At 39.7% G+C, this 24,305-nt stretch overlaps 1 protein-coding gene across 6 annotated transcripts in view; it reads right to left on the bottom strand.

The window, feature by feature from the left end:
- Nucleotides 1-6,106, bottom strand: part of B4GALT6 (beta-1,4-galactosyltransferase 6) — a 28,019-nt gene extending 21,913 nt beyond the window's left edge. The window contains exon 1 of one of the 6 annotated variants that reach the window (XM_030444501.1): nucleotides 5,975-6,106. In XM_030444501.1, the coding sequence (XP_030300361.1) occupies nucleotides 5,975-6,090 (116 nt within the window). In that variant the 5' untranslated portion in view covers nucleotides 6,091-6,106. Of the gene's footprint in view, nucleotides 1-3,220; nucleotides 3,276-4,790; nucleotides 5,496-5,974 lie in introns of those variants that run through there. The other 5 variants (XM_030444504.1, XM_030444502.1, XM_030444503.1 and 2 more) reach the window with 5 other exon arrangements.
- Nucleotides 6,107-24,305: the final 18,199 nt, after the last annotated feature.

The raw sequence follows: 24,305 nt of genomic DNA on the forward strand, positions 1-24,305 counted from the left end.
GCCCTCTGGCTAAGATTGACAGACAAGTAAAAGTTTCAATAAGAGAAACTGATGACCAGAAGAAAGAAAACAGGAGCCATTTTTTCATCCTCAACCTCATTCCATAACCAGTTTTTATGAGAACTACAAAGGTCATCATGTTCAAGTTGTCAAAGTTATACTGCAATTGACTACAATATTCTAAGGTATTCTCCCACCCAGTCTGGTAAGAAATTCTCTGCAAGAGTCAGATGGAAAGAAATAACCCACAGGTGAGTAAAAAGTAATTTTCTGAGATCAGTTATGTTGCTCAGGGAGATTTTCATTACAATGCTGATAGAAAATGGGGAAAACAATGAAAAAAAAATCTCTGGCAATATTCAGATTGGTTTGGCAGTGAAATAAGAGCAAAAAATGTTCTCTCTTCATCACCACTGCCTTGCTACTGTCTTATTCTCCTCATCTTTGGATCTTTTCCATGAGATAAACTTGACCCTAAATGTGTGTTTTGAATAGCTGTAGGCACCAGACATCAACGAGTCAAGTTCATTTTATCAGTAGTTATCTGCAAAACTGAAAAAGACTGTATTGGTGTCAAAGATCACTGCCTTTGGTGAGCTTCTTCAGTCTCACACTTTAGTTTATATGGATATTTGTAACTTTCAGTGAATCTTCAGAATCACAGGCCACCTCCACTGACTAATTCAAGGCAAGCAACTCTGTAGAACCATAAAATGGTTTGGGTTGGAAAGGACCAGAAATATCAACCAGTTCCAACCCCCTGTTATGGGCAGTGACACCTCCCACTAGTCCAGGTTGCTCAAAGCCCCATCCAGCCTGACCCTGAACACATCCCGGGAAGTGGGGTGCAGGGGCATCCACAACTTCCCTGGGAAACCTGTTCCAGTGTCTCACACTAAAGAATTTCTTCCTAATATCCAATCTTAATCCACCCTCTTCCACCCTGAAACTGTACCACTCATCCTATCAGTACCTGCCCTTGTAAAAAGTCCCTCAGTAGATTTTCTGTTGGTCTTCAGGTACTGGAAGGCTGCTGTAAGGTCTCCCCAGAGCCTTCTCTCCTCCATGACAATACAAACTTCAGTTTGCATCTTCTCATTTCATCTACCAAAGCACCAGATGGAGTAGTGTCATAAAACTGGTCTTTCTCAAGAAGTAGCTCCTGTTATCTGCTTCCATCGAATACCTGAGACTATCACACAGAAGTACCATTTAAACATTTAAATGAAATTTTTAAACACGTTAAGTTTTTTCTATCATTCTGCCTTGCCATCCTAGCCTTCTAGGTTTTGCTTCAAAGCACCCATACAATTTAAAAGAAAAACTGTTGTCTTCTTTATTCAGCAGTTAGAAATCAATCTGCTCACATGTTTGAGTTCCTCTGACTAGCAAAAACCACCTGGGTGCTGGGGCAGGGTTGCAGCCACCCCTACATCTCATCCCATCTTTTGTTCTTACAGAAGAGGGGGAAGGAGGTACATGAACAACCCAAACATAATGTATTAACTCTTCTAAACCATACAAACCCTGTATTTTTCTATTCTGTGGAGTATTATATGTTTTAGTCTCAAAAGACAGAACAGTGTCTGAAAACTTGAAATTTAAATGCTTTTCCTCTCCTCATATTCTGAAATATAACAGAAGTTTCTATTTCCCAAAAAACTAACACTCTGTGAGGTCTCTACAAGAAAAAAAAAGTTGTATACAAATAACTACTGTGCAAATAAATGCATCTAAATATTAGACAGAAACAAGTAAACACCTTAAAATAAGTAATTAAGATTTTTTCTCTTTACAAAAAAATTGGCAGTATTCCAAATTGATCCAAGCCGCATTTGTCACAAAATCTGCAATTTTGCTTTAAAAAAAAAAAAAAAAGTAATGAAGTAGCCCTATTTTCTAATTAGTGTGAAGGAAAGAGAATGTAATAGCTACCTTTTTGAGAATTATCCCAGTACTAAGAACTTACTTGTACTGACATCTCCCTGTCATAAGCCGTGAACTACTTGCTAGGAGTGAATTCTATTCTACTAGCCCACAAGAATTCAAATTTTCACTCAACTTTGACATCTCAAAAAGCTATTTTGCTATATAACCCACTCATTTTCCCCTTCCCTCCTTCCCATACACTACCTCTCCATGGAACATTTGAGAGTGCAACTTCTCTCTCTCTGTTTAATTCCTCTGATCATCAGGAACTGAAACTAGCGAGGGAGCAACTCCAGTTCCCTGTGACACAAATAGAACTCTCCTCCTCTCTGCAAATGTGCCTTGTAGCTAGTTGAGGAAGAAAGAGGTTTGACCACAAAAAATATCTTCACTAAAACCTACTCAGATACATACGAGAGATCTCAACCATTTATGACTTAACTGCAGGAATGTATTTCATGAAAAGGTGCTAACAGGCAAGGTGAACTTCCATAAGCAATCTAAGCCCTCCTTCTCTCCACAGACTCATCACACTCAGTGGAAAGAAGCAAACACACAGAAAATTCCATTATACTGCAATATGCAAATGGCATGAGTATATAGCACAGGATTATTAAATGAATCATCTGCCTATAAACTTGGGGGTTTTGGTGTTACTGTTGTGGCTTTTTAAAATCTTCCATTCTTACAACCTACATTTTGACCAAGAATACTACCAGGATGCCTGTTGGTTTTAAGATAATATTTGACCTTCTTTCACTCCATTCTACACAGCTGTATTTCCAGGAGCAAATTCCAGGAAAATCAGCATCACAACTGCACACTGACACACTTAGATTACCTGTGTCACACTTTCCTGTTGCCCTTTCCTTTCCCATTTTCTGTATTTCCTTCCCCAGTAAGACCAGGAGAGTGTGGCAGCATCTCTGACTGGGCCCAATAGTGCCACAAAGAACAACTCCAGTATTTAGGATTTTGATTTCTTTAAGTAGAAAGAGTTCACAACACAGCTGCATACAGACTTAGGGCAGCACACCACTGAACAGTAGCTGCAAAGAGCTGTACTTTCACAAACCCATTTAGCAACTGAAGATTTTTATACTGTTAAACTATAGCTTGAAAGGGCTAACTGCAGTATATAAGATTCAGAGAGTAATAGAGACCAGCATGATTTTTTTCCTCAAGATTGATTGGACCTAAATAACCTGCCCCCCCCCCAAGAACACTTCTGGTCCATACTGATGATTTCAATTCACTCCCAGTACAAAGGAAAATGAACAAACATGTAAACCTCAACAGCTGATCAGCAAGGTGAAGTCAGGAAAGAAGTCTCCTCACCAGGGGCTCTGATTCTGAACAGGGACTGCGTATGCATAGTAAGAAGAGGATGTACTTAGAAGAAACCTCCTGAAGAAGAAACATTTAAACATTTAAATAACAAAGTAAAACTTCAGTTGCATACTTTAATTACAAGCAGATAGTGTATGACTTGGAAAGCAAAGTCTACTCTGACGCTGCATTAGTGTCTCATAGAACTAAGACATCTAAATGGACCCAAGCAACAGAATTTTCTCACTTAAAAAACTAACCTACATCGCTTTCAGTCAGGAAACAGTAAGACAAAAAATTCAAGAACTCCAACTAATTATATATTCCTTTTTTTTTTTTTTTACATTTCTTTGAACTGTAATACTAATCGATAGACATGTCAATACTGTACAAAACACTCTAAGTAACTGCACCCTAAAAGGATTACAAGCTTAATAGAAGACTGTGAACAATAGGAAGCCAAACAGTATAAAGACACCAGTCAATGGAAAAAAATTCTTGCAGATTCTGTGGTCAAATCTATGTAGAAAAATTACAGTAGTGGCTGCAGAGAGAAGTTTTAAGTACAGAGGACAAAGAGCAAAATGGTTATACCAGAATCTACGCAGTACCTGAAAAGCAAGAAGAGAAGGAAAAAAAGGACCCATGTTGCCTGAGAAAAAAACAAGAAAAACGTTGCCTAGCCAACAAACCCCCAACACAGTGAAACACCACAGAGCACCATACAGGGTATTGCTTGCCTTGGCTCAGGGGTAAAGCTAACCAGTTCTGAAAGGATCATCCAGCAAGAAAAGCCTGGTGGCCTCCAAGAAACAGCAAAAGAGTGAATTAAGGAAAACAGCACATTGCAGTTATTTTGTGTAGCTTTTCTCAACCTGTTTGTCTCCCCTCTGAAGTGGTTCTATCAGAAACAGACATTAGTAAACTGTAAAACCTGCGAAAAGATCCCACTGATGGATGTAAATAAAAATAGACAAATTGGTTCTTAACTTCTGTTCACATGTGTGTTCTTGTTAAAGCAGTTACTAATGATTTAAAAGATGACTGCATTTATGCGACTCTAGCAGGCAGCTTCGCAGTGCTTTCTCGGCTTCTACCATTAATTTAAAAAATGATGAAACAGAGAGCTGCTTTTTTGCTTCACTTTTCCGGCTTGGGAAGCAAGAACAGCACCTACCCACCTCGCGATGGCAGATGAATCTTCTAGAGCATTTGAAATCAACAGAACGAAGATGCGAGGTTAACACACGTTACAGCCGCCCCGATGTTCCCTCCACCGGGAGGGGGGGGGAAGGTAAGGGGACTGGCGTTTCCACACCCGAGACGCCCCTCTCCCGGAGCCACCAGCACCCTCCCCACCGCGGTGCCCGGCGTGACAGGCCGGGCGAGGTGGGTGCGCACCGCCGAGACTGCCCGGCACCGCCCGCCGCCCCCCGGCCATGGCGTCCACCCCCGCCCTCACACACAGACACCCAGCACCCCCACATGCACCCCCCCCCCCCCCCCCCCCGAGGGGGCGGCTCCCGACTCACCGATTCCGGGGGCCACATAGATAAAGTAGAGGCAGGAGGAGGAGAAGGAGAAAAAGAAGATGAAAGCGAGCATGGAGCGATTGGACACCCGCAGCACCTTCCGGAACAGTGGCATCCTCCCTCAGCGCCGGCGGACGGCCGCTCCGCTCAGTCCCGGCGAGCCGCGGCGGCAGTTCCCAGAGGGAGACGGCCCGCTTCTCCCATGGATGGGGCAGCGAGAAGGTGACGAGGGGACTCCGTTCGCCTCCTCCTTCCCTCCCTCCCTCCGCCTCACCGGGAGAGGGCGAGCCGGAGAGGGGACGACAGGGGCAGCGACGCCGCTCAAGAAGGGTGGGCGGCGGCGGTGTTTTATGGCCGGCCCGGTTGCCCCCTTCGCGCTGCGTCTCCGAGCAGGCTAAACCGCCGCCGCGCTTCGCAGGTGGCGGCCGGAGCGGGGAGGGGCCCCTAGCGCCGCCGCGGAACTCGGGGAACGTTCCCGCCGCTGCTCATACCGCCGGGCGCCGAGGCCGCCCGCTCTCCCGCCTGCTGCCTCCTCACAGGCGGTGGCGGCGGTAGCGATAGCAGCATCCCCGCTACCGACGGGCAGTCACCTCCGCGCCCAGCCTAGCCCGGCCCAACCCAGCTCCCACCTTCTCCCGCACCGGCAGCAGTCGCTCTGCAGCCGCCCGGCCCGGCCCGGCCCTGCCCGGCCCCGGCCCCGCCCCACGGAGCCCCGACTACTGCAGCGGTTAGAGCGTGCGCGAGCCCCCCGCGCGGCGGCGGACTGCAGAACTGCGGCGGGAAGGGGAGGGAGAAGGGAGAAGGGGGAGGGGGGGGCTAGTGGCGGTGAGGCCGGTACCGGCGGTGCCGCCGTTGGGTCGGGGCTGCAGAGCGCGCCCCGCCGCCTTACGGGCCAATGGGAGGCCGGGGGAGAAACGATCCCGCGCTCCTGATTGGATGGGGAGGGGGCGAGCGGTTGGATTCAGCGGGGGAGAGGGGCGAGGCGAAGCGGCCGGCGCCCCCGGGAAGGGGGGCTGGAGGGCGAGGGGGGTAGAGGGTCCGCGCGCGGCCGTCACGTGAAGGGCGGGCGGGAAAAGCCGTTGGTGGGGAAGCGGGCGGTGGAAGGGAGGAGAAGGGAGGAGAAGGGAGAAGGGGCGCCTCTCTCAGGGCGCCCGCGTTGTGCCTGGCCCTCAGGCGGGGGTTACCTTTTCCCGTGCACCGCTACTTCGGCCTTTTGCGGGACCCGGTGGGAAAGGGCTGGGTCCCGCGGGCGGGGATACCGCTGGGCCTCTCGGGAGCTCGGCTTGTCCGGCTGGTGCATAGTTTTGGCACTAGTGCTGTCATAGCATTTTCAGGGCTGGAAAGGACCTTTAAGATCATCTGGTGCCAATCCCTCTGCCACGGGCAGGGACACTTCTCACTAGATCAGGCTGTCTTGCCCTTCTCTTCCCCTTCGCAGTCCGTACTGCCCTGCTGCCAAGTGCAGCCATATCTCGTCGTACTTCAGCTGTTTTTAGAGCAGAAGAGTTGGAAATGGGAGTCAGGGCTAGCAGACCCCACAGTCCTGCACGGAGCAGATAAGAAAATACTTGAAGAATTGAAATTTGCCAAGTTCATATGTGACAATCTACCCACTTCGAGCCAGCAGTTTGCTGCCGCCGTGCCTACTGCGTGAATATTTTCGAAGTTGGTAATGTGTCACATCAAATAGCTGTTTTTCTTGTATCGCTTTAGCAACTTAACTTTGGCTACAGCAAGTTGCCAAGCGATAGGGTCAAGCCGGTGATCTCTCCGTTCCCCTGCAGCATGCTGTCATCGATGGGCAATTGTGTGCCGTGGGGCTGGCAGCTGGCCAGGATGTGCCTGAGTGCACCTGATACGGCAGGATCTGGTTGCATAAGAATCCAGTCTGTATTTGTTGGCATGTGCTGAGTTTATTCAGATGTAAGGTAAAAACAATGGGGATACAGAATTGCTCCTCCCTGCCCCCAGATACAATTTTGTCTGGGTCACTATACTTGCAGAATGGTTTTTATGCAATAGGAGCGATTAATAGCTTCGGTTTGTTTTACCCACCACATCTCATGGTCAAGAAGAGTCATTTAAGCTGAGGGAATGACCTTATCACATCCTTCACTTCAGTCACAAACAGCTTCCAAACACTCTGCAGGCTTCCATTTCACTATTTTTATATCATAAATGTAAAAAGCCTATGTCACCTGACACAGAAAACTGAGCTAGAAATACAAAGCTCTTGTTTAATCAATGAGGAAGCGATGTAAATAAGTGACAGTAGTAACAAAATCACATTTACTTAGAAGACCTTTTACTTAAACTGTAAAAAAACAGGTTCCTCTACCCTCCAGTCTTGCCATCTGTTAAACTGGAACATTTCTGTGTACAGTAGGATACATACAGTGAAAATCTGTAGCCACATCATGAAATTTCCTGTGTCACTTTGATGAAGAGAATAGATATAAGAATTTCCCAGTAAGGGAAGACAGTAGGAGACAAAGAATTGTGCCTCTTCCACTCTGAAACAGAGATTAGCCAGGGATATTTGGATGGATGTTATTGCAGTGGATATCAGATAGGTGGATACATTGAGTGATGCATTTTGCCACTAAATTGTTTCTGAGTTGCCAGTAGTGGCTGTATAACTTGACATATGTCTTATATTGAGCAGTGTGTAAAACTAACTATAAAAAATACAACACTGAACTGCTATATACATATATGGCTTAAATTTGAAGCTACAGCTGACTGCAATATAGTCCCTAGAGAAACAAATCTGGGGTTATGAAGAAAAATGTGCTGTATCTTCACATCTTGTTATTATCGCACATTACAATTTATATGTGATGCACTGTTATTAGTGCTTGATTTTTATGTATTATAGCTACCAATTTTCTTGATTAACTGTAATAACTGAGTGTTTGTTGAAAGATGCTTCTCCGGTATTCCACTTTTATTAGCATTTTTGATACTGGTTTAGAAAATTGTATGCTGTCAACATACAGGGCATTAGAAGATCAGTACCATGACAACTTGCAGAATCTTATCAGAAGCACAAGTGAGATACATGCTACATAAAAGCTTAAGACTATCCCATATTTTTCTAGGAACAAAAATTAAATGGTGCTATACACATCACTGTCTTTACATGACTTTTAAAGAGAGTGTTGTGTCACCAACTCAACGGTATTAATTTTGTTTTAATAGCTTAAGGTTTTTAGGTCCACTTTTGGAAGACTTAAAATGCTACTATGAGGAGCGTGATAAAACCTGTGGAACAATATCTTAGTTTAAATATACAGCAACATTTGTGGAATCATAAAAAATGGAACTGCAGAAGATAGAGGTGTGTGTGGCAATGCATGCCTTAATTCTTTCCAGGGTAACTGTAACTGAAGAAGAATGCAAAGTGATCAGTGTGCCTACCCTCCTTTAAAGGGATGCAGACCATTTATTTTGCACACAGCCTTGGACAAGACAGCAAGCTCATTCACTGTGCTCACCTTACACTGGACAAGGAGTAGGAGTAGAAGAAATGATCCATTTGCTTAGCTAAGCCAAGATATAACCTGGGCATCAGAAGTGGGGTGGCTCAGCTGCAAACTTTATGGCTGGCAATTGTTGCAACTTATGAAATGGAATGAAGGTTCTGTGGTGAAGAGTTTTAGCAATAACTAAATTCAAATGTCAGCAATGACACCAGAGAAGAAATTTACATTGAGAGTGAGCACTGGCTTTTCCCCAAGCCTCTCTTAATTAGTAAGCATTATTAACCTGCTAAGAACCAATCAGCACATGATTTGTCACTTAGTGCCACCTCACTAATAGGTGTAAATTAGTTTTTAGAGTCCTTTTTTTTCGGAGGAAGAGAACTCCCAACTACCCAGATGGGTCAACTGGCCTAAATCCTCTTGTTCCCCTAAAACAGGGATGCCTCTTTGGTAAGATATGCACCTCTGATTGACAGATGTCTGGTTGGGAATTAGGTCGAGATCTAATTTTTGCAGTACGTGCTTCAGCCAATGGCAATTCCAAACTTGTTATATCTGTTACCCTAATAAATTCTATATCTTGTCAACTTTGCAAAACCTTTGCAGTGGCAATGTTGAATCTAATACATAGCTGCATATGCCAAATCCTTTAGACAAGCACCACTGACCGAGTCTGAGGCAAGTATTGGATCCAGCTGCACCTAGATTCCTCTCTGGGGAGTTTAGAAAACAAGAGGGTCCAGTTTCAACCCTTGTGACTTAACTGGAGAGCCTTCTCCTGCCACCTTGCAGACTCATCCCCTTTTATTTGAGAATGTGTCATGTGTAATTGCATCTCCAGCAACAGGATGCTGCAGGAGCAACAGCATGACTCACACAGTTGTGGTAGACCACTAAGCCCAGGCACCTGCTCTGAAAAGAATACTTAAAACATCTCCTGTCTATTTTAAACATTTTTGTCAGTAAAAAAGATTACTGCACAAGAAGTCTTTGAATAAGTAACAACATTGCTATTTATTCTTGTAAGAAAAGGAAAATACATTGAATATACATTGCTCTTTACACCTTGCAATGGAGTTTATACAGAAAAGGTCTTAAGCAACTGTAGCTTACTCTGGGAGAAGATGATATTTATAAAACAAAACAAAGCAAAAAAAAAAAAAAAGCTTGCTCTTTTCTCTTTTCAATCTAACCATCTAAAAGTGAATTTTCAATGGATCAGCAACCACAAAATCAAAGATGATCTTATGAGAGCAAAAACTGCAAAACCATCAATGTCTCCAAAGCTACAATAATGCCTTCTGCAGCACATCTCTCAATCATTCCAAAAGGTCACATATTTCACCAAATCCACCAAGTGCTACCATAGGGAGTACATGTGTGAAAATAAAGTGTCATGCTTCCCATGCTGCATTGGCACAATTATTCATGATGATGTTCTGTTAATATCAGGGCACTGACCTCTAGGAGGAAATAAATGGCAGGTTTTTGGCTAGGAGACGAAGGAGAGATTTGATCATTTTTCATCTGGGTCACTTCTGGAACCTGTCTGAAAGAGTGACATCACAAAACACTGAGGCTTTATAATTTCAAACAGAGGGTGTTGTGAAACAACAGACAGCAAGGAATGCCAGAAAATCTTAAACTACTGTACTCATGAGTAGAACCTGAGCCTCACACAAACATCACTGAAGCTGTGTCAAAGGTTCCACTGTCCAAAGAGGTAGAAGTTGGTATTCTGTTTAAATCATTTGCTGGGATCTGGGGTTAGAACAATGCATATATGAATGTGCTGTACACATGAAATCCATGTTTGCAGTCTGCAATAACTGATTTAAAATCTCCCATTTTTTTTCTCCAGCTCATTTACTGCTGTATGTATATATAATTTCTTATTGCTTATACCCATTCTCTGAATCAAGTGATTTGTGTTACACTAATGCTGTTTATTCTCTTTGGTGTAATGAGTCTGTCTTTACCCCATTTCCTCCGATGTGTGTACTACTGTGCTCGTTTCCAAGTTTTACCTGTCTGCCTTCATATTCTTTGTCATCCAGGCAGAAAGACTGCATGACTGTGAAACAGCTTTTCTTTATCTGTCTAAAGCACGTTTTATCAACAATAAAGTATTAAAGTACCACATAAATCCTGCAGATTTTGCATTGCCTTCTTTGTTTCTGCAAATTTAATAATTATCATCAACAGTTTTCTCCCTCGCCTTTTCTGTTTTCCTAAATGGTAGTAATAGAAATCCATTAATGACCATAAGGTGGTTTCATTATTAATCTTATACATAGCAGTTACTTTCTTGGTATCTTTCATAAGTACCTTTGGTTTTCTGTTTACTTGGATTTAGCAGTTTGATTTTCATTATAACATTTTTTTGGTGTAGGGCAGCAGCATTTCAGAATTTTGTACTTCTGACATGTAATCCTTGCAAGGTTAAGAAGAAGTTAAAATACCTCAAGAAGCTCAGGGTAAGAAGGAGGACAACAGGCCTAACATTTCCAAGAAAATGCACAGTCTATGTAAGATTTTAAGGATTGAGATTTTTAAAGATTAAGATTAATTATGATTTTTAAAGATTAAATCAAGTTGCATCAGGGTGGTCTAGACTGTAATCTAGCAGGGGAAATTAGTGTGCTTCAATGTGGCACATAAATATGTAACACACATAAATATTGAGAACTAGAGGAATGTACTTAAATTTGGGGTCATGTGACCTTATCTCATTATATCAATTATAATCTCATTATTAAAGCAAATGTCAAATTGGAAGTATTTTGAGAATGTTTTGGATTTTTCTGCTAGCACAAGTCTGGACCTGAAACTTAATTTTGATATCTACAATCTCACTATTTTATGAAAGAAAATAGAACCTGTCACTAGGGAGGTCTGAAGTTTTAAACTCAATAAATGAAGTTAAAATATTCCTGTTGAAGAATTTGTCACAAACTTTCTGCCAGCAGAAGGACAGGTAACAAAGCCAAATATGTGAACATACCACCTTAGGTGAAATTTTTCTTGGAATATGTGTCTGACGTTCAAAATGCCATTTCAGATTATTTTAATCCTTATATCCCTCATTTCAATGGAGTATCAAACAGACACTAGGAAACAATTCGGCAGTTGCAGAATTTTGGGAACAGGCATGTTTGTCTGTCTGTCTGTCTGTGTACATCCATTCTACTACAGAACAAGCACATTTGGAGACCTTTGCTTCTGCAGGGTTGGAGTTTGGTGCTCTGTATCTCTTGCCATTTTTATACTTTGATTAAACCTATCATGATAAGGAAGTCTTACCTGTCTTACCTTTCCAATGATAGAACTCTAGTGTTCAATCAGTTTCTGAGTCACCAGAGCAGTTTGTAGTTTTTATCACAAACAAACTTCTGTAGTACTGAAAGAGGCAAATAAAGGGAGAAACAGTAAATAAAATAATTAATTGTCACCTCTGAATTTACAGATTAGTCTTTTACCAAAATCAGCAGGAGCAGGGGACTGACATTTCATTATCATATGATAAACCATTTTCATATCCTCACACATCAGCAAACTCTGTGGCTGGGTATGCTTCCTGCCTTTCCCCCATAGCACAAATCAGAGTCTCTGAACTTGTGCAGTCCTTCATTATTGTTAAAGAGAGATCTGTGCAATTAGACAGATGGGATAATCCTGCCACATAACTTTAGGCTTTCTCATGGAATCAGCTGAGAGGAAAAAGCACCTGATTTACATTTTACTGACTCTGCTGTTGGCATAAGGAGCCTCAGTTAACGAGGCTGTGTGATTATTCACCATGTCAACAGAGGTACATGAGATACCCCAAATCACAAATCATTACTATGGGAAAACAATCTTTGTCTTGACCAGTGCTGTCATGTATCTTAAAAAGAGCAAATTAATAAGGATTATTGTTTTGAGATTGGGCAATTTATGAATTTTTCTGCATCATAGATATAATTATTTACTATGCCATAACACTGTAAGTATTTTATGTGGAAAAAAAATGTATCTTGCTTTATATCATGTACAGATTCCTTTAAAATGGTGTGTGCATAGTTGTTTGAAATCTACATAGCAAGGACAACGTGCCAATGAAAAATACTTTTATTGCTGTAAAAGTGCAGTATAAAGAGAGATAAAGGAGTAGGTTTGCTATTTGGGTATTGTGGGGGTTATTTCATGACAACTTGAAAAATAAATGCAAAAGGAGACATAATCATCACTAATATCAAATACTATTTTTACAGAAATAATTCAGATGGCCTGAATTACATCAGGATTCATCTGAAGCCTCTATTTGCTACGTTGTTCTTTAAAACATTTCTGTAAAAGGTGTGTGACTAAGAAAGCCTAAGAGCAGGCTGCAGGCTAACCTTACACTCTTGGACTGCTTCCCTAACCTCACTTTTTAAAATGTCATTCAAGTCTTAAAAAATCAGAGTACAAAGCTAAATGATGCAGTTTGCTTGGTAATCGCATCAGGGGTGAAATAAATTAACAGACGATTTTCTGGAAGGCTTGAGGACTTTTGTTTTGCTTTGTTTTTCAAGGCTAAAATCTTATCCTCAGAGATGCAATTGCTTTACATATATAAATAGAAACAATCTGGTCCCACTCCTTCTACTACAATTAGGAAAAAAGCAATCAGAATTTGTTAAACAGACTTCAGAGAGAGTAGAGTCTTACATCTTAGGAGACAGATGTTTTCTGATTAAGCTTTCTATCGCAGTCTCATTTAGAAATTGCAGAAGTCAGAGATAACTTTAGCAAAGGTTACAGTTGGTGCAATTCCACTGCTTTGTTCACTTCTCAATACCAGTTTTATCTACTTCGTGAGATAGCATTGAAATAGTTTCAGCTTTCTTAAAATCTAAATGAACGCTACTGTCCTCAGAAAAACTCTTTGCTCTCCTGTAAGCCTAAATAATAGAGTTAAAAGTTTTCCTAAAGTGTCATCTTGCTACTTTTCTGATTATGCTATGCAAAAAGTGGGTGCTAAAAATGTATTTGCATTAATACAATCTCATTTATGCAGAGGGTCATGCATGGACAGTGCTGCAGAGGTGATGGTGCTGACCACAACTTTTGTTGCTTACACTTCCCACTACAAAATCTCCTTTTATTTGCTTATAATTTAAATATAAGCATATATATATATATAATTTATTAATTTTTTAGAATAAAAAAATTCTGTGTAAAGTCGCTTTCCTGGACTGAACTTTTTCCAGACATGGGAAAAAAATCTCTGTGTAGACACAATAGAGAGCAAAAATCTCCAAAAATCTTCACTTCTCTTGCTCCCCAAGAGAAAAACAGCAAAATCATTTGGTTATAATTTATATTATCCAGATTTTGAAAGAGAAATAGTGGCCTTTCACACCATTTGCTCAGTCATAGGCACAAACAACTAACGTTGCCAGATATTAAACATTTTTAAAAATGCAGATTCTTTCTTAGAACAAATGCAATTCTAAAGGTTCTGCCCCCACTGTGCATGTGCCAGCCTCTCAGATTTCAAAAACTGACAATAAAAGTACATTTGACAAAAAGATTAAAGATTAGAACAATTAGATTGCAATTGCTCCTTGGGGAAGTGAGACATTCTGGGAGGAAAGGTCATTGTATTTATTATACCTGACACAGCAAAGACCCAGTATTATAAATTCTAGAAATAGTTTCACATTCCAGTGAATATTCCAGACACCAGAAGAAGAATACCAAACTCAAGGTTTGTTGTTTCTTTTTTAAAAAAATCGTATATAGATTTAGATTTAAACTAGGTTTTGAATCAGAATTCTAGATTACCTTTGTTAGAGTTGGCTAAATGTCTGTACACCTGTGGGTAACTTTCCTTGCAGTACATGTCTAGTGCTTCTAGATTAGTGGGGATCTGCTGCCTCATGCTGCAAGACCTCCTTTTCTGTCTCCAGGCCATAGCATCAGCCACAAGAAATAAGGCTAAAAAAGGCTAAAACAGCCTTTGGTTTAACCTACCTCAGGAACCTGAGTCTAGGACTGTACAGCTCTCCACAGGGCTCCACAGCTCACTACAGGCATTTTTTTTCTGCTAATGCTATGCTTCCTACCCCAATGACAACGAAGAACAAGTCTCCTACACAACTCTAGGACATCCTTAGGATAACCATCTATTCCCATTATTTATTTTTGCTATTGCAATAATGCCTTAAATGCCAAGTCACCAAAGAGACTTTCCTATGGTCTGTATAAATGAAAAATAAACCCTGCATCAGGAATTTATGCCTGTCTCACATTCAGCATTTGGTGCTTCCATTTTAGGTATTTATACACACACACATACACACAAACACACATGGCAATGTCTACAGCTTGCAGAAATATGTCTTGTCATCTGCTTCTCAAATCTGGTAATTTATCTTGATCTGAAACACAATGACAAAAATTAAGTTAATGGAGCTCCATATGCTGTATAAGAACAACTGAAAACTGCTGTGGAATCAGTCTGCTGAAAACTCATTGGATGCAGTAATCATGTATTGTTGCTCAGAGTTTTTGACAAGAGAAATCTTGATAAGATGAATTTTTCCAAGTTCCCATGTTAAAAACCATAATGAGATGTTCAAATTTTATGAGCTGTGGTTAGAATATTGTGTTTTATGTTCTCAAATAAAAGCAACATTCAGGTCTTAAATATATTTAAAATTATTCAGGGATAAGGATTTTTTAAAAAGCTAAAGTAAGAATAGCATCTTAGAGAAATTCTTGAATTGGAACATTTTATGAGCGAGTGTCTACTTTTTCCCCTAAGATTTTTTGGTAGAATATTACAAGCATAAGTACAAACTGGTAAGAAAGCAAAATGAAAGGATACAAAGGAAATAGGTTCTGCATTTCAGCACACTTCTTGAGAGAATCAGACAAAAAATGGGTATGAAATTATATTTAAATTGAGGATTAGTGACATGGCAACAAATGCACGTGCAACCAGATACAGGCAATCTGGAAAATATGCTTTGTGATGGGGAGAGAAGGTCTTTTCATTCATCGTAACATCGTAACCTTTATCTGAAATTTATTTGATTTACTTAGGACTTAGCACTTTGTCATGAGGGTTCTGCAGCTACCCTGTTCATATCACTGGGTATCTCCCCATAGTTTCCATCTGATTGCCTAAATAAAAGATGCAGTTCAATTCTCCCAAGGAAAAAAAAAAGTAACTGCTGTGGAAAGTACACAAAAAATCACAACTACATGGCAGAAACTATGCACAGAACAACCAACAGTTTCCCCACATCTCTGTGTTTGGTCCTAGTTTTGTTACTTTTCAATGTATTCAGTGTTTCCTGTATTTGGTGTGGCTTAGTTCAAAATCCCTATCTGATGATTTTACAGCTCCTTATGTTCAGCTAAGTCTAGAAAGAGTTTAAATGACCCAAATGCTCTAGGAGACAATACTAAACTACCAAATTTCCGGGCTGTTCTCATCATCCTAGATGCACAGGGGATTTGCAGAAAGGTGGAGATTAAAATACCCAGAAAATACAGTTACAGTTACTGCAGGGAACCTTGTGATGTTTGTGTCCACACAGCTTTCATCAGTGTATCAGGAACTATGTATGAAATGTATTTTTTTTAATTTTACATAAAAAACTTCTCATTTTTCAATGGATAGATTCATGGTGTAAGTTCTGATCATTGCACCTCCAGAAAGTATAATTTAAAAGAGTATAAGAAGTGAAGAGAGGCAGAGCTGTGGGTGGCTTTCATACAAAGGAAAATACATGGGTCAGGATGCTGGAGTTTGGAATCTGACAGCTAGAAAAAGGTAATTAGTGAATGATTATTCTTTTTATTTTCCTCCAAACACAGAAATTGGGAATCCTCCAAGTAAATGATCAGGCCACAAATTTAAAGCATACAAAAAATATGTTTTCCTACAATGCAAAATTAAATCTTAGAGCTCACTGCCACAGGGAGTTGTAGGGGGCAAATGGCTTGAGAAAAATCAGTCAAAGTTGCAGGAGATGATACATTTAATAATTACCAATGGACTAAATGGTTCTGTTTGAATTCTGCTCCCAGTCATCCATCCCCAACCTGCTGACCACAGAAGCTGAGGATTTTTTGTGTCATGGAGAAGCAAATGTATTCACCTTCTTTCTTGGCATAGTCCTTACAGCACAGTGAGCTAAGTAAATCCCAGCCATTATGGACATTTAAAAATTTCACAGTATGAACAATCACAGCAGCTTAATCAAGCAAAAAACACTGTGTTAATTGAACACAGTAGAATAACAATTTAACTGTGAGCCTAAATTTGTGTACTATTTACTGGTTTTAACATAAAAGAGTTGTTTCACAGGCACAGGAGCCACTATAAGAAGCTCACAGATCTGGGATAGAGAGAGAGCCAAAGTTTCAGTGGAAGTTTTCTGACAACCTGCCCTCAGAGTACAGCGTTAAGGATGAAGTCTTACATTTGGAAGCAGGACTAAACAACTTGCAAATTTATTACCCACCATTGTTTATGCTCTTGGAATCCATGAGCTGTGCTGCAACTTCTGTGATTAGATCACTTCCATGGTAATTTTAAAATAATTTTATTTTTAAAGGTCAGTGAGTAAGAATCTTTTATTATCCAAACCTATAATTATTGTAGCTTTACTGAATATAATAGAGATTAAAGATTACAATTCAGATCAAACCATTGTGCTCAGCACATACAACGAAACAATACAAAAGGTAATAACTTCAAAAAATGAGGTTACTTTTAAAGAACAGCTTTAAAAGAGGAGCCATGTCTAAGGCTCAGACTTATAATCCACACAGCTCATTTCATAACTGGCTGGGTCTTAGGAGGGGTTACTCCTAAGTAATGTAACTCCTAAGTATGTAACTGAATACATATACATTCCTAACCCCAAAAAATGCAAAGCACTAATCAGGATTGCATAGGAAGTCTAAGCCAGGGCACACGGCTGCTGTTGCCTGGCCCTGCTCTATGTTCTATGGATCTGAGGGAAAACAGTGCATTTTCTTTTTCAGAAATCTGTTTGGGTGCCAAAGCTAAGATTTATTGTTTCTCCCATACTCTTTGGTCATTTTTGTGTCTAGGAAGTGCTCCAAATAGCCTATTGGTATGCATGAGTATGCATCTTAAGGTCAGGATAATGCAAAGGAGAAAGGAAAGTGGTCTCTTTTTTTCTAAAGAATGGAGATCAGCAGAAGAAAACCTTCCAAGTTCCTGTCATAGAAGAGTTTGTCTCTCTCCACTTCCAATTGCCTCATTTTGTGTCCTCTAAAAAAAAAAATGTTTAGACCCACCTCAAGCATTCACTCAAAGCAGTCTGACCACCCTCTGGCTGTTATTTTGTCTAAACTTGGAGGTCTGCTCTGTTACCTTGCTGGAGGCCACACACAAAAATAGAATGCAAGTATCCATACATAGTATCTAGGCATCCATGCTGCTGAGGTTACAATCACCTTTGGCTTTGGCTAAGGAAATGCAATTACTTTTCACATGTAATTGTGGCTGGTTTTCCAAATGTTCATAAGATAACACACAGGTTCCCATATCTGAACGCAGAAATACTAGCTGTGCAATATAAATGCCTGCTTCTTCTTTTAGGAGGATCTACTGGCTCATTTGGTACTATGGGTTTTTTGTGTGCTTAGGATCTATGGTTAGAATAGTGTGCTGTGGGGTGGCTGGTATGCCATACCAGCCTTGCAAACAAACTCATCATCCCTCACCACAGACAAGAAAGGACCATGAGGAAAATCAGCACCTTCCTCCCCTTTACTCCTTCTCTCCCTCTCCTGCTTAGTCAAGACCATTAGATAGATATCTTTATCAAGGTATCATTTGCTACGAAAAGTTTTATAAACTTCTATATGTCTAGAAAACCAGACTTGCACTAGACTAATGGCCAAAGGAAAAGTGGAGAACTTTGTAACTGAAATGAAGTGTCAGGAAAGGCTTTTTTATTATTTCTGGAATTGTCAGCTCCCCAGTTATGCTTGTAATGCATTCACATTTCCTTACTGGGGTACAGACTGAGCACATCAGCCTTGATGGTGATTCAGGTCCTACTTGTTCTGTTCCAGATGGCCTTTCCAGGCAGGAGAGGGACAGACAGCTTCAGACATTTCAGTGGTAGGAACAGGAAGGGAGTAGATTTTCTATTTCATGTGCTTTGCTTTTATAATTTGTCTTTTCCCCAGAAACAGTCCTTGTTGTTGCAAGACCAGTTAGGTGACAGTGAGTGTCACTAATCCATTGCCCTTATAATGTGCAGACTTTAGGTCTCAGATAATAGTTGAAGTGTCTCCAACAATTGCTGTCTCTCAGATTAGGGTTTGTTTTGTTTTTTTTTCTCTAATAAGATTAGATTTAAGATAAGATTCTAGTCATTAAAACGACATGTGAGAGAGGAAGAAACAAAACCATTGATCTCTAATTTTTTTTTTTCTTTCTTTTTAAACCTGATCAACTTATTCCTGACAGGAATTCTGTCTTACCCATGCAGCAAAATGTTATGAACATTATTCCAGAATTAGCATTCACAAAAAATAGTGATTTTTTCCCCTTTAATTATGTCACTACCATCCCTTTATTTTATTGCAATGTTATTTTATTATAATAAATTCCTGCCATAACTCAATAGTGCTTGCTTTTTTTTTTTTTTTTTCTGGAAAAGACTGAAGTCTGGATATGTGTTCATCATAAGTGAAGTGAAGTGCTCTGAAAGTGGACATGAAATAGTTAGCTTATGGTGTTGGTCAAAGGTTGGACTGGATGATCTTGGAGGTCTCTTACAATGTAAAGCATTCTGTGATTCTGTGATCAAACTGAGTTACAGCTGTCACATCTTCATAATCCAACAAATGTTTAAATCTGTTCCTCAGACAGTAATTATATGGTAATTAATTAATCCTTGAGTGGGTAGTTCAACCTTCACTGTCTCCTTCTGCTGTCCACTAGCTTCCATCTTGTAAAATTGACATCATGGCACTGCCATAATGCACATAGAGCTCTTCAGATGGAAGGTCATAGTATCAACTTATATTTCTCATTTTTTTTTTTATAAAACATTTAATATCTGTCATTTCCTCAGTTTTATAGTAAGTGTTAAATTCGTTTCTGCAAATACTGCATTTTGAGACATTTCCTAGATGTGGCATTAACTGTTCTGACAGGAAACCAGAAATCAGACTCAAGATTTTCTCAGCTGCTGTAAGGTGTCACAGTTCCAGTAAGCCAAAGATCAATCAGCCTGTTCAGCATATTATATAGGACAAAAAGAAATCCACTCTTTTGCAAGGGTTATTATTTGCTGCTATGTAAGTTCATAAAACAATAACATGTTATAGTGTCTGAATAGAAGGGAATAGCCTTTAAAAGGAAGAAGGAAGGAGTGCAATTGATCATGTTTATTGCAGACTGCTTCCCAGTGAGAAAGAAAAAAAAAGCTGTGATAGATACAGTACACATATTAGGAAGAAAAAATGGGGGGTAAAGGTAATTGATGGCAAAAGGATTCTTAAATAGCATCATTGTGCATACACTGCTGTAGAAGAGATAAATTGAGCCTTTTTCTGCAAAACATAGGGATAAATATGATATGCATCTTTCAATCTATGGAAATACATTTGGTTCTTTTATTAAAATAGTTCCTGAATAGTACAGAGCTAGGAAAAAAAAAAAAACAAAAAAAAAGGAAAAAGGAAAAAAAAAGGGAAAAAGAAAAAAAAAAAGAAGAAAAACAACAACAACAAAAAAAACCAAACAAAAAAAACAAACCCACAAAAAACCCCCACCAAAAACAAACAAACAAACAAAAAAAACCAACCACCTATGGTTACCAGAGAGCTGAAGGAGAGAAAAGCACTCCATTTCTCCAGGATACAAAAAGCTAGAAATTATTTAGTGGTGAATAATCAATGTGAAACCAGCAGTCTGAATCCAGTACCTTATGCCATGTAGGTCAACAGGAAAGAGAGAAACAGAGACAAGTTTCTACACTGAAGTTTTTTTCCTTCAGATTGCATAAATGGAAATCATACCATGCTATTTGCTTCTTCCATGAACAAGGCTATGAATTTTCACGTTTATCACTGTAGAACTGTGAAATAATTTAAATGTCAAACTTAGAATTGAATTGTATGAAGTCTTGAGGAGATGTTTCTTTATTTTTTTTTTCTTTTTGTCTTTCTAGTCATTGTAAAGCCTACACAACTTGTTTAAACATCAGCCATTTAATCCCATCTTCAGAGTTCAGGATTTTCACATCTGTCATTTTTAGCCTTTTCTAGTATATGGAGAAGGAATGTCAGACTCTTTGGAAAGACTAAGGGAAAGATGAAAGAAAATCAACATCACCCAAAATAAATTGTATGTGTAACAGTTCATAATGCCTACATGTTGACTGAAATTCATCCTAGTGCCAGTCTTACCAACAGAAAGAGGTCTTCCTTTCACAGCAGCATCTTCTGATCCCATCATCTCCATCAACTGCTTTCTTACTTATCATTAGCATCCTGTGGAAACCCTGCTTTGTTTGCCACAGATATTTTGTTGCATTTCAATTTTATGTTGCAGAGCTCCTGTGAAAATTCATGGCCACAGGTCACACTTCATAACTTTAAGAAACACTTTAATAGACTGTAAGGTGAATAGAGAATGTAACACTCTAAAAGCACTTTATAGGAGTTATTTGCAGCAAGCACCAGTTGTTAATGACCCAATACAAAACATAATCAAGATTCTACTGATTAATTATCTCTTGTAACCTAGGTAACTCATTTTATTTACCTTTGCAATAACAGAAATGCTAGCTCCTAAAAATGAACCAGAAAAGTGGTGTAATAAGTGAGCCTGAAAATTAGCTGTAAATTCCAGTATCAGACAACTGACCCCAAAATTTGAGATGTCTACTTTTTCGTTGTATGTCAAATATCCTTCTATTGCCTGTTCTTATTATACTAATTTCCTCCATGAAAACAAAATTCCCCAAAGGAAAATTATTGCCAAACAATGGATACACCATCATTAAAAATTGCAGGGTTAAAAAAAAATTAATGACATATGCCTGATTTAAGATATATGCCTGATTTTTTCTTTACAAATCTCAGATACATGGTTTGGAAGATTATAGTCCTTTGAAATATTGTCATATTTTAAGACAGGAGGAGAGCAGGCCATTTGAATTGAATTGCAGAGGAATACTATAGGTTGCCTTGTAAGCTGACCAGAAAATGATCTCTTATCAACATGTATTAGAATCATGCTACTAATCCTAACTCCAGGGATCTTTATGAGAATACTTAGTTTATTTGCCATTGAGATATCATTGAATTAAAATATGCTTATATATCTTCCCACATGTATAATTGTTTTTAATAGAGACCAAGCAGCTGAAGGTACTGTGTGCTGTGAGAAGAAAGCAAGTGGTTGAATTCATTAGATTAACTCCACATCTACAGGGTTTTTTTCTACTCTTAAGGAGCTAATAAACAGGTTTCTCAGACTTGTTACATTTATTACATTATTATCAATCAGAAACTGAAATATCATTGCAACAGTCATTTTCATATGCAGCGTAGGAACTAGAATTTCCTTGGATATTTGTTTCTTTCATAAGAAAGATCTTATTGCTGCCTTCAAGTGCTGTTCCTCACAGATCAGGATTTGGGCTTGTTCCCTTTAATATGTTTATCAGTGATCTGGACAAGGGGATTGAATGGTAGCCTCAGTAAGATGACATAAAGCTGTGTGGGAGTGTTGGTTCACCTGGAGGGTAGGAAGTCTCTACACAGGAACCTGGACAGGCAGGACTGATGGGCCAAGGCCAATTATCTGAGATTCATACCAATCTTTTATTTTGCTGGGTCTTGCATTTGGGTCACAAGAACCCCAGGCAACATTACAGACTTGGGGCAGAGTGGCTGTAGAGCTGCCCAGAGGAAAAGAATGCAGGAGTGTTGATCAACAGCCAGCTGAGTATGAGCCAGCAGTGTGCCCAGGTGGCCAAGAAGACCAACAGCATCCTGGCCTGTAACAGGAACAGTGTGGCCAGCTGGAGTAGGGAAGTCATGGTGCCCCTGGTCAGGCTACACTTCAAGTACTGTGTTCAGTTTTGGGTTCCTTAGTACAGGAAGGGCATTGAGAGGTACTGGGCCATGTCCAAAGAGTAATGAAGCTGGTGAAGGGTCTAGAGGACAAGTCTTATGAAGAGTATCTGGAGAACTGGGGTTGTTCAGCCTGGAGAAAGGGACGATGTTGTGAGATTGCCCTCTGCAGCTGCCTTACAGGAGGTTGTAGTGAGGTGGGGGTTGGTCTCTTCTCCCAAGTACCAAGTGATAGGACAAGAGGAACTGGCTTCATATTGTGCCAGGGGAGGGTGTGCACACTGTGGATATTAGGAAGAAATTCTTTACTGAAAGGGCTGTCAAGCACTGGGCCAGGCTGCCCAGGGAAGTGGTTGAGCCACCATTCCTGGAGGCATTTAAAAGGGGTGTAGATGTCATGGTTAAGGACATGGGAGGTGGACTTGGCAATGCTAGGTTAATGGTTGGACTTCGTGATCTTAAAGTTCTTTTCCAACCAAAGTACTCTTTGGTAAAAAAATGGAAAAATAAAATTAATCATATCCCAGATATTTCAGATCTCTCTTTGCCCTTTAAAAATGAGAAGATAAAATAGTGTACTTTGCAAAGCAAAGTGTACAGTGCTTTCTCTGCTTTCTCATGTCTGTCTTTCAATTTTTAAAAACTTCTTTCTGCACCATTCAGAGATGCACCAAATTTTTCTCAGCACAATTGTGTCATGAAGACAAAATTGTGAACAGCTGAAAACCAAACATGGGAACATTATTCCTATATTATAGGTAGAAATATTTTAGCTAAGCTAAAAAGTGTATGCAAATATTTAAAAAATAGGCCAAAAATAAGTTCATTCTTCTTTTCTGAAGTTTTAAAAGTGTTATCAGCTAACAAGATATCTTGTTCTCTATGCTTATGTACAATCCCCTTTTTCAAATAAATGGATGTTGTGCTTTTTCTTTCCCCCCAAAGAAATTGGAGGAAATCCCCTAAATACAGATAATTTGATTATCTGTTATTTATTTCTGGGTTCTATTGTTTCATGTATTGTCTGAGTTACTTAAATATAGAATCAGTAGCACTGCAAACGCTACTTTTCACTTATTTGTTCTATTTCTCTGAAAGGTGAGACCTTTTTTTTTTTTTTTTTTGTGGTAAAGGTGCTGTGTGCTTGAATTTGGCAAGGATGAGTTTATTTCAGCTGCAAAGATGGCACAGGTTATTTGTTTATTTAAAAGTGGATGAAGTGGATAAACTGTATTTAGGTGTGGAAAGCACAGCGAAAAGCTCTGTAGCCTTGAAATAAAACAGGAAATAATTAAAGATTTTGTCTGGCAAATGATAAATCACACATATATATATATTTTAAGAGAGCCAACAGTGCAAGCTTTTAAAAATAATTATATATGTTCATCAATTTGTAGGAAACTTAAAGCTTTACTGTCTCTTAAGCATACTATTCCCATGAAGAGTAGCCACTCAGGAATTGCATATCCTATTGAAATGAACCCATAAAAGCAACATTCAAGACAAAAGATGAATTTCTGTCCACTGCAGAGAAAATTTGCCATAAAAATAAGTTCCAGCTAAAGAAACTTTCTGATTTCCTGTATTTTTCTGCATCTTTCTAGGCTTACACAAAGTATCATCTCAACACTGCTTCAGCAATTAAGTCAGCACAGGGCACTTCTTCTAACAGAACCTCTTTCTAAAAGAAGTGAGCTTTTTTTGGTAAGTTCCCCTTCTCTCCATTCAGCTCCTTCTCTTTTGTTCTCATTAGCCTCCTTATTTTCAACTTTTTATAATTTTTGTTGAGGAGGAAGGCGGTGGCCAGGGCTATTTATAGAAACACTGATTCACAGTCTTTTATGCTTCCTTATTCCCATCTGGCTGAGATGAGTACTGGTTATTAGTGGAGAACAATTCCTGGCATACACCACAA

This window comes from Calypte anna, chromosome 2 (assembly GCF_003957555.1).
Source record: "Calypte anna isolate BGI_N300 chromosome 2, bCalAnn1_v1.p, whole genome shotgun sequence".
NCBI lineage: Eukaryota > Metazoa > Chordata > Aves > Apodiformes > Trochilidae > Calypte > Calypte anna.